Raw genomic sequence first — 12,055 nt, 5'->3', positions numbered from 1 at the left:
TAAAATATTAAAATATTATTGTATTAAAATTAAATAATTAAGATATTAACAAACATCTTTATTTAACCATTTGTTTCAAATCTAATAAATAAAAAGAATCCTTCGTTTCAGTGACATTGCTCACACAAACATGATTTAATAGCGGAATCATTAGACACATAATGAATCGACTTAGCCGGATAATTAAAACCATAGGGAACAGTCACGCAAGGCAATCTCGATATCGTTAAGCCGTTATAAATATTCAAATCCTTGAGTCTCTCTGGATAGGATGTCTAAGCCTCCGTGAGATTGCATTTCGATAACACGCTGTCGCTTAATGCCTAACGACAGCAGCAATTATGAGCGATCGATTATATCATAAAACGGTAGCGGGCCGTGAAACAATAGTATTGTTTTACTACGCAGCCTCGCTTTGCGCGGGAGCATCGAGTAGGAAGTGTTGAACGGGGCACTCCGTTTTAATTAAATGTTTGAACAGTGGATTTGCAATCAAACTGCAGAGGAGCGTGAGTTGAATCGAATATATCCGCCGTTCCCTTTGGCCATGCCGTCGCGATATCTCGATCGATCGTATTACTTTCGGAGAATAGCGTTACTGTCGTTGGATTAATTTAAGTTAAATCGAAACTGATTATTTCCTATATATTTGACGTGAAAAACGAATGTGCGTGCGTGATTTCAATCGCCTCAATCTCCATTCTAATCACTCTCGTGGATTAAGAGCAAATAAGATTATCATTAGTTTACGCTATTTTTCGCAGGTTGAAAGAAATTTATTTCTCTTTTTTTACAAATCTATTTGAATAACTATCTTGATGCTGTGCGATAACTATCTGGAACGAATCGTGATGACGGGTGGGTAGACTTATTGCCTGCTTTTTGCGACTCTGACACAGACAAACACATTACTCAGAAGACTGCACAGGCGCGAACGTGCCCGTGCAATACGCAGATCTCTCGTTTTATGATACGAAACCGGTATCTGATAAAGTGCGACCCCGTTATTTAATGTGCATCCACCACGCTTTTATTAGCCCTTTCAGCGTAAAGTTTTTATTCCCAGGCTACGTAGTTTGCGCGGAACATGATCGCGGAGAAACATTGATTGTTTCTCCTCATCCTTACCGTTGATAATTTCGTACTCTATTTAATATCCGAGTAACGTCGGATCGGAAAATCGAATAACGATGAAAGAGACTGGCTGAAATAAAATAACGCGTATACAAGGATACACAGCTTATCTATGCATTTCTTTTAGAACGAGATACCACAATGGTGCATATTGACTTTGAACGACTTGTAATTTGCAATGGAATTCAGGATAAAATGGAATTTATAATTGTGCAATTTATTTTCAAATATGTGGTATTTTTAAATATGTAGTCTGAAACATTTTTTATCGTATACTTTGATATATTTTTTCAAATAAATTTATAAATCCATAATTTTTTAAATAAAGTTTTATTTATAATAAAAACATATTTGGAAAATCAAAAAGTACATTCGTATATATTGTATATTAAAATATGCAGTCCATAAAATAATAAATATGAAATTCTATCTTGAATTTTATCGCAAATTACAGATCGTATAAAATGAATTTTAAGCAGCACACATTATTTTACAATTCATAATACAAATTATACGTAAACAATTTTCTCTGTTTCGATTCTCATCGTGAATTATGTAAAATGGGTTTTACACGTACTGAGAAATTCTTGTCTAAAATTCAAGGAGTATAATATTTTGGTATTGTATTTTATTATAAATATATTGGCTAGATCGACTAGAGTGAATCAACTCGAAGAGCTTCAAGGAGGATGAAGAAGCGACCCGATAAAATAATTTGTCGGTTTTAAGACACTATGTCCCTCGCAACATCACCGTTTTTCCGGAGAAAATTGTTTTCATCGTATGGTGCCAAGAAGAGAGGGAAGGGGAGGGGAAGAAAGGTTCGCATTAAAATGTCGAAGGTATCATTATTGACGTGAGGTCGCAGCGTATCGTTTTCGGAGCGGCTAAAATGCATCGAAGCGCATCGCCGATAAGTGCACGTCGCTTTTCTTTCATGAATGTCCGTATCGCGAGAGAATGATGGGGGTACGAGTTTATCTCGCGGATGTTATAATATACGGATACGTGGCTGTGTCCAGTACGCATATATTTATGTGTAGCTGCATGCGTTTTACGTATGCGCGACAAGTAGATGAGATGTACCGCGGCGACCGCTGCGGGATAAAGGGGATGTTTTATGTATAAAGTGTCGCCGGGGTGAAAGGAGACGTCGCGCGGAAGGAAGGAAGTGCAACAGAAGCCACGTATAAACAATCTTGCGTCCAAGGAAAACGAATTCGACGGAGCGCGAAACCGCGAAAAGTCCACTGCGATTGTCGGACGCCGACGAGCTGTAAGGAACAGATGTAGCTTCCTTTCCTTTCCTTCCTTTTAAGGACAACAATGTAGTCACATGTGTAATGTAATGCTTTAATCAATCATATAATGCTTGATATAAATTATCGTTTGCCTACACGAGATTTTTTTGAGAAAAATATAAAGGTCGGAAAAAGAATATTTATTGAAGGAGAAGAAGAAAGAGATGACGAATGTAAAACACAAAAAATTAACGATACTATCAATTCGGAAAATGTGTCCTATCGTTATATATAATTGCAAATATATTTAAAAGATGCGCTGTAAAATAATATTATATTTTTTTTTTTTTTTCAAAATTATATAATAAGATGTTATTTTCTGTTATTTTTCCGTTTTCTGTATCTGGCTTTTATTTCTCACGCCACGTGACTTTATCAGGCGTCTCTTCGTAAAGTTATTGAAAATACGAAAAAAAAAAAAAATATTCGGAGATATTCTAATCTGCTGTTCGAACGCGAATGCGGATGCTCTGTAGGTATTTCCTTCATCTCGCAAGTAGAAATTCAAGGCATTGGTACATATGAAGGCACTTTTACTGCCACAATATCTGAAGAAGCATATCGATTCTGTATTCAGAAAGTATGTGTCTTATGTCAGTCGGTACCTTTGAGTAAAGTAAAATATTTATACTCGGAGATGTATCGACATTTTCAAGAATATCTTTATATGAAAATAGAGATGTAACGCGAAAGTTTCAGGACGCTCTAAATTATTCTTCTCTCGTTCATGAAAAAATATTTATACGGCACAGAATTTGATATTTATTTTTTAAATGGTCAGCTTGAATTATTGATCGATTAGTAAATATTCTTGTTTACAGAAGAAACTTAAAAATTTTTTATTTCTCTTCCTTGGAAAAAGATTTACAAATTTAAAACCTACTACGGTTTTAAATTTGGTTTCGCAACTTCAACGCGCATAATTTATGTTTCACGTATCGTCCTTCATATTTCATGTCGCGAACAGGGCGTAAAGAATTTTTCTCCCTCCCTCGACAAACGAGTTCACCAACCGACGATATTTCACGGGTGTTATGCAGTCGCGTGTGTCATTTCGATTTTCATAGCGCTGTTGTTGCTTACCGTTTCGTCCGAGTCCGCGTGATTTATAGATTAATATCTACGGTCGCAAGCATCACCGGAAAGAGAATATAATCAGGAGAGATCATTAAAATCGTTTTTTTTTTAATTTTGAATTATATTTCCACACATTTCGCGCCTTACTGACGGGGTAGCTTTCCTGAATATGCCGTGTGTGTTTGTATGCAAATTTTATCTCTCTGGGTACTCGTACAATCGCGGCTTCTTTCTTTTGGTTGCTATCTCAGCAATTCCTTGGGAAACTGAATAACGAGCGAGCAAGCATTCAATTTAGCGAGGAATACCGCCGACAGGAATGTAAGGATCCACCCCGGGTTGCCAGATTAATGGCGCCGCCGCCGAGAGGTTTCTCTGCCGAAGCTCTATTTATTCTAGACGAAATTTTATTTGTTGCTCTCTGCAGTTACGAAGAAAAAGTTTGCCCCTCTGCAAATGTATCACAGTTTCACATGTACGTCGGTTAATTTTAGCTTCGTTTCTAGAAACAGATCGAGAGAATCAGTCAAACTAAGGGTTGAAGAGTTAACCGACGTTGATAAAACCGGTTCTCTGAACGGAAAACGGAATAAACTTCCCTTTTACACAATCTAAACCTCTTTGAGATACAAACGTACCGTAAAATTTTGTCGACAATGGACGCGTTTAGACCTCGGTTGGGACAAATTTGATCGTTTCACCCTACGTAATACTCTCCGTGTCATACACGGGCGCGGGAATGACGTGCCATTTGCTCGCTCGCGTGACAGTGATTTTTCCGAGCGAACGATAATTTTGGCCGATTCGAAAATCGTCAATTCCAGCTGGGCTGCCCCCGATCGAGAATCTCGACACGAGCAGATGATATATCTCGAATCGAGAAGATCGATGTGCATGTATATGTGCTCGGTCTGTTCCTTTTCCTTCGCCTGGTATGTATTCGGCTGTGGCAATGACGAAGATGAAGCATTCGTTTTCGCGGTACAAACGAGCCTCTGTGAAAAAAACGGGACTGTAAACCACTCTGAGAAGAAAAGTGCACGCCGATAGTATGTTGTTGGCGGAGGAAAAATCAAGTCGAATGCGAAAATGGATGAGAAATTGAAACCTGCAAATAACGGAATAAAGCCAAAAAAAAAACGTGTTTTTTCTATATTTAAAAACGAAAGAATTATTTATTTCTCTGTATATTCGACGCACTCTAATTATAAGAATACATTTAAGATATGACATCTCGCATTTTGCATATTATTTTTTTTAATAATAATTATCTTGAACACTGTTTTAAAATCTGAATATATTTGTGTTTTATCGCGATCAATATTGTGTACTATAATTTAGCCAATATCCGATACGACAAACTGTTGTTACAGTAATTTCATCATATCGATTAATTATTTTTTATTCATATTCTATTTTTTAAAATTTTTGTATGTGTTTTTTAAAAGAAAAGATGAAATCTCTAAGATTCAATAGTATATCATAGACTTTTTCTGTGTTTTAATTTCTATTAAATTAATTTTTTTTTAACGCAAGACATTTTAAGGAATATAATAGTAATTTTTGTTTTTGGCACATAACGTTAAGTATTTTTATAATATTATAGAAATAAGTCATTTACACATTTAAGTCCCATTTATCACGATTGATTTATGATCTCGTTTTCTTTTCTCTTCAAGGCGCCATTGTGTATTCGCGATAGGTAAAAAATTAAAATCGATTGCGCCGGGTACGGATCGCAATTAATTCAGTAGAGGTTAAATTATAGACGTATGTTTGCGCGAACGCATATATGTGTGTGTATGTGCGAATATATGTGCGTGCAATTTTACCCCTCATCTCGCCGCGCACGCAGTCACGTTCGATGCAGTTAAACGCGCAAACTGTTACATACTTCCGCGCAACGGTTTATTGGCTCGAAAACGGCAGGTTGAATTGTTCTGTTTTTCGCCCTTCTTTTTTTCCCATGATGGAAAACGCCAACGCAGAGGCGCGTTATGAAAATCCGATGCGGCAAGCGCTGCGGTGGTGGTCGCTCAATTATCGCAGCGAAGTTTCGACCCTTTGCATCAGAAACGCTAGCTAAATTGCATATATGCCCTGTTATTATTTATTGCATAATATATAATAATAAAACTGAAAATGCGCGCGGTTTTGCAAAAACGTGCGTTTGTAAAATTTGTTTTGCTGCGAGCGAAAGAGAATTTTGCGATACAATTTAATCGCGTGAATATATAATAATAATAATAATAATAATAATAATAATAATAATAATAATTTACACTTTCGATTACATATTTGGTATGAGAGCGGAGCTTTTAGTCATATTTGATATAAAATAGGATGCAATTACGGTCGTATGTAATATATTGTAATTATTCCCAATTTGCTTCTCAAAGCTCGCCTCACGTGTCGATTATATTACTCGCGCGGACTTGCTGGTGCACAAAATTGTGGGTAGCGAGCCATAGCGTTGAGTGAATCGCGTTTAATGAAGCGTGCAAAAAAACGCGAAAGGCTACAAGAGATAAAAGCGGCAATTAGCATTAACAGAGAGAGAGAGAGAGAGAGAAAGAGAGAGAGAGGGGGGAGGGGCAGCGAGAGTCACGTTTTCGTCACTGCTCACTGCAATACTAAAATTTAATTCCAAGGAAGCATGTAATTCGCGTGAGAATAATTCTGCCAAGATAACTGGATAGTTTTCAATCAAATAATTTCATATTTTTCGATTCTCCTGTTTGGACAATTCAGAGTTAACTCGGATAAAGGTCACACCGGTGGGATGATGCGCGGATAATTAACGTGCGAGAATCAGCAGGGCTCTTGTTCGTTCGCATGCGACAGCCCATCGACTCGAGAGAGATCCATTGTAGAACGGTCGTGAAATGATGAATCGTGAGAAGAAACGACGGCGAGGAGGGGAAGGGGGGAAAACGTGCTCCATTTTCCGGCGCGGCGCGTCCCGGCCAGGAAAAACCGATCCGTAAAAAGCGGCCCGTAAGATTTCGCGGAACTCCTGATCGTGCACGTCAGCTGTGCATGATGCCACGTTTCAACCGTTCGCCGATTTATCATTCTGACCCTTGCCTCGCCATTATCGAAATTCTTATGTATATAGCGAGAGCCATGATCGAAAGATGATTCCTGGTAAAGTCGTTTTTCCGCCTAGCTCCTCTCGACAAGATGGAACGACGATGCTGCGAATGCAATTCCAGATTTTGATTATTTCTATCTATTTGAATCAACATTGTTAAAATAAAAATAGGTTACATCAGATTTACGACAATTAATTATTAATTAATTATATCTAACATTGATTAAAGTAAAATCAACGCTAATCCTAATTTTAACACAGATCTCTGTAATAACATTGAAAGAGAAAAAAATTAAATTCAACGGTTCGTATTGTTATCGTCAAAGCGACAAATGTCGGGTGATAAAGGTTGATTAAAATCCCGTTGAAGTTTTAAAGAGGACCGCGTACAAAGAAATACGATAGATACACTTTTATCTCTTCAATGAAAGAGCTCGATACGCTAACCGCTCGAACCGCAAAATCTGCGAATAAAAGCTAATCTAAAAAATCGGTAGTAAAGCTTTGAATGTTTTTTTTTTTTAGAAGTATCCGCTGAAAGAAGTGCCTTGCTCAAGAAATAACGGAATTGAATCACTCTCAATGCTAAGAACGCCAAAACTATCCAAAAATAAAAACTACAGAAACGACCGGTCGGTCGTTTAGATTCAAGAGATAGTAATGCAATTGCCTCGGCAATTGCATTGTCCCACGTGGCTTAATTGAATACTGTAAAGATATAAAATAATTGTTCGACTTCACGTACGATCCCCCTGATAAAAGAATTCTTTAGAGATTTTTTTATCAAGCGTGAATTTTTGCAATTATAAGAAAGAAAATTGATATTGCAATATCGATCTCGATGTCATAAAAATTGAATATGTGAAAAAAGAGACAAATATTGTATATAAAAAGGATCATAAACTTATCTTTGATCTTAAATTGACGGGAAATTGGCCGATGATTATAGATTCATTCCTCAGGGGAACACTCTATCTCGGCATTTTTCAATCGCTTTTAATCAAGAATTATAAAGACTGAGCTCTCTCCTATCATCTGCGGATGCGTTCTTTCCGTTAACCTCGTATCGTTCGTTTCATCCAATCCCGCCGAATCTCGCCGATGGACGAATATTAAGCTTTCGCACCCTCGATCGAGAATATACCATCCAATCTCTATGCAGATGCGAAACGAGCGTGTCGAATCGTGCGCGAGAAAAAAAGTATGCCGTCGAACGGCAGATGAAGGGCGCCAGCCATCCGATTTCGGTGGGAAAGCCACGCCGAGCAGATTCGATAGGATTTCTCTCTATATCCCTACTCGCGTTTCGGCACCGCAGATTTATTTGCGGTATTCTTGTCGGCTCGCTGTCGCATGAATGTCTTTAGAGAAATAAAGAAATCCAAACGGAACTGTTATCTATTTTTATGAAACAAAACATGCCACAGGAAAGTCGTGATTTTGAACGATATGAAGGAAGGATATGATATAATATAGAATCTGCAGCTGCTTTCAATTGTTCAATTTATGAAATAAACATTTGTCGATCGCATACATTTTTAATCGAGAGATAAATGGGATAACATATTATATTTTTAGAATAAATTTAAAGATACAAAATTAATTTTTTATCAAGGTATATCGAATTTGACCATATTTATTATTGAAATGGCCACGATATGAAAATGTCCGAACACATGAAGAGATAAATTATTCTCTCATACAATATAAATATTCTCATAATAGTAACACATGCCCCTGAAACTTGAGAAGGGTAAACGGCGTTAATAGGTAACGATAGTCGCAAACGCGGATTCCGTTATTTAAGAGAAGATTATTTTTACAGTAAAGAATGGCGCGTCTCAGTAAACCGGGGAGAAATAATCGGAGTTAATAATTAACGATAGTTTCTTCATCATGAATGCGCGAATAGAATTTTTTTTTAAATCCCGACTTTTCTCTAAGGTAATTTTTAGAGTTAGGCTAGAGAGAAGAAAGCGCTGAATATTAATGAAAATTTTAAATCGATCCCATTGAAAATAACTTTAATTATTGACATTTAACCCAATGAATATATTATACATATATTCTGAAAGTCTGTAATTTTAGGTGAATCTCTCTTGAATAAATAAAATCTGCATTTCAGTATCAGTGTCGAGAGAATTATTATTTTTTTTTAAATTTCTGTTGCGTGAATCGAATTTTATTTTACAAAAATGTACTCTCGTTTTTATCTAAATCAAGATTATCTAGTGTTTATTGCGCATTAATGGGACGCTGGGCGATGGCGATCGGTTTTTTACAAATCAAACAATTGGATCGAATTCAAAAACATTTAAGTTTATAGTTATTGTACCAATTCGCCTGCTGATACTGATCTGCGGTAGCCAAAAAGATAAAGAGAGTGAGAGAGACAGGATGTTCCCATGAGAAACGCACACGATCGGTAGCCTGTCACAGCCGATAACGCTGTGCTAAATGTTAATTAATACGTCGTGATATATGCAATTGGCACTAATTTGAAGGCCAAATCGGAATGCCCGACCCGGTGCAGTATAAGGGGGACGGGAAGAGGGAGGAAGAGAGAGCGAGGACGCGTGCGTGATAATGCAGTGCTTGCAGTGAATGCACCTCGAGGCCCGGAAGGCATCGAACCCGGCTCCGCCCCGCTGGTAGAGAATTGCCGGTTACCTCCGGGATCGAGGAGACTTGGAAGCCGTTATCGCGTGCACGAACAGCATTTAATTACAGACGATCGCTTCTTCCCCCCCTCCCCTTCCCTACCGTCCTCGCCCCCATCTCTACGAAACTCCCGAATTCGATATGCCGGAAAATAATCGACCGGATGTTGCGGGATCGACGGTCAATGTTCGCCACTGTTTGCCGACCATAATCGAACAACGACGCGGGAAAGGGGAAAGGGAAAGGGATGAATCGGGAGGCAATAGATAACAAGGATAGAAGCCGCAAAGAAGAGCAAAAGGAGAGGAAGCCGATCGAATTCATTTAATTCAATAGAGCGATGAAGAGATCCGGAAGGGGGATCTCTCTATCGTTATGCTGATCAGATCGTACCGTCTTATTAAGACGTTATGGTTGTAAACTTCGAGATTCGTAGACTCGCGAGGGAGCTTCCGCGAGGTTTCGCCTCGGCGAGACCTTCAAGTTTCCAATTGTTTGCCATTGTCGTACCGTGGGCGGACCATCATCGACCTTTACTACTTCACCCTACTGTACTTTCTTATTCGAAATCGTGCAAATTCAGGGAGATTTTAGGAGATTTTATTATGCGCAGGGATTTCATTTGCATTCCAAACGTTTGCATTTATTCTCTTATTCAAAAGCCACGAAGTGATATTTATTACCATCGTTTTCCAGTTTATATTATTTTCACTTACAAATTTGGAATTTATTTCTCGATGTATCATATATTTACTTCAACAAAATATATTAAAAGAAATCATGATTATATTTAAATGAATAATCTTTCTTAAGCTAACATTGGTTTTTCTATAACACAATGGTGGAATTAATTAATTAATTTAATGCTTATTATGCATTTTGCGATGTCAGAAATGAACTTGATCATTCATGCATCGCACGAAGAATAGATAGGTTCTCGCAGACTTGGTGATTTCATAAATTATTTCATCGTAATAAGAGAAGCATAAATGGAAACACATTTGCAATATGCAATGCGTACAGAGCCGAGAAATTGAGACACGGATCATTTATGCAAAATGCATTTCATCTTGAATCCCAAAATTACATTTAGATTATTGAAATCACGTTTAAAATTATTGTTAGAAGTTTAAAGAAGGAAGAGCTTTCGGTAAAAATCGTAAATTAAATAAATTTCGAAATAAGATGATCTGATTGCTTAAAGTATCAAAGTAAATGTTAGATCAAACATTGGGGTGAAAAGCAGGAGAAAAATTTCGACTCGAACGTTTATCAAGTATCTTTGATTGAAAGTCTCAAATTTATCCGACCAGTATTATTGCTGCTTGAATATTTACAGTTCTATTTCGGATGCTCCTGCGAGTTATTTTTCCAAATTTCCGTAATCCCTTCGATGCGAGAAAATCTCTCCGCGTTCAGCCGAGGAAAAGCTTCGTCGAAGGCGAACGGACGCTTCGAGCTTGCAGGGAACTTCCCGGAGCCAATTTGCGCAGACTCGTCTCATAAATCCGACATTGGCGAGAGTCCGCCGAGAGGTAAATAACGTCGTTCGTTATAGCCGACTTTGGAAGAATGTCAAGCGATCCTTGGCGCCGCATCGGCGTGAAAGAAATATTTATCTTTTTACGAGACACTCGGGGGACGAACCATCCGTTTCCGGTTGCGCTCGTGCGAGTGTCCTCAAGAAAAATTTTCCAATATAAGGCGTATATTTTTTATTACTTATTCCCATAATAATATTTGCGCCAACGTTCTGATGATCGAAGCGTCTCGTGCATCGTTCAGTTATTTGAAAGTTTAAACGGGTAAAAAGAATAATATATGGTACTTACGATGCACCATTCCTCCGCGGATGAGCATTCCATCAGCATCTGTGCGGTGTAATTAAGGCACGGTGTAATGCTGCCGACTCCTTCGTTGTACTGTCCGCATCTGTAACATCTAATACCGTGCACGGCACCTGCAACACACCAAGATAAATTAATTCAATTAACATTCCAAATCGTCAACATGCTTTGTATGAGAAGCGTGCACTATTGCAAGCACAATCTATATATCGTGAGATTTTAAAAATTCGTTTTCCCGATTTTCTCTTTTTCTTTTTTATCTATCTATCTATTCGCTGCGTCGGCGAAAACAATTGGCGACGGACGACCAAACATCGTCAATTCGCAGCTGGTCTCTCGACTCGCGATCCGATTAATTCCGCGCGAATCGCCAGAATTCGGGGAATCGATGGAATCTATAAAACGCGTTTAATCGCGTCTCGTAAACGCGAAAACTCGGACGCCGCTTTATTCCGTTCGCGCGAGTAATGGCTCCGTGGCACGTATCGCGAACTTGGTCGGGGGTTTTCATGACGGAAGCGAGTAGTTTTACTGCGCTTTCTCGCGCCAGGACCCATCGGACTTTTTTGCCGGCGAGTATAATGCATGCTCGTAAAATCGAAGATTTACGAGGACAGTGCGCGCGCGCGCGCGCGCGAGCAAGCTAAGTGCCGATTCCAGATGAGATGCTATACATGAAAGGGAAGATTCATTCGAGCTCTACCGTTCGATTTAATTCACTTGCCCGTCCACCGTCATGGCACGAGAGAACCACACGTTCCTAAATTTTATTTAATCGATTTTTCTTTAAGTAGTTTGGAAATATTTAATGTACGATATATAAAATTTATTTAAAGTGTACATACACTATATATTTGTTTATGAGATTAGTTTTTAATACATATATAACATAAAAATTTAGTTACTATTTTATCACAAAAATTCTATTTTAATTATATTAT

General features: G+C 38.1%; 1 protein-coding gene across 1 annotated transcript in view; it reads right to left on the bottom strand.

Moving 5' to 3' along the window:
* Nucleotides 1-12,055, bottom strand: part of LOC115237861 — a 66,293-nt gene that overhangs the window by 15,254 nt on the left and 38,984 nt on the right. Inside the window, exon 2 of the mRNA XM_029811199.1 lies at nucleotides 11,100-11,227. Within this exon, the coding sequence (XP_029667059.1) occupies nucleotides 11,100-11,227 (128 nt within the window). The remainder of the gene's footprint in view (nucleotides 1-11,099; nucleotides 11,228-12,055) is intronic.

Source organism: Formica exsecta, unplaced genomic scaffold (genome assembly GCF_003651465.1).
Source record: "Formica exsecta isolate Colony F162 unplaced genomic scaffold, ASM365146v1 scaffold314, whole genome shotgun sequence".
Taxonomy (NCBI): Eukaryota; Metazoa; Arthropoda; class Insecta; order Hymenoptera; family Formicidae; genus Formica; species Formica exsecta.
Note: the sequence above shows the minus strand (reverse complement) of the source record. Positions and strands in the feature narration are given on the sequence as shown.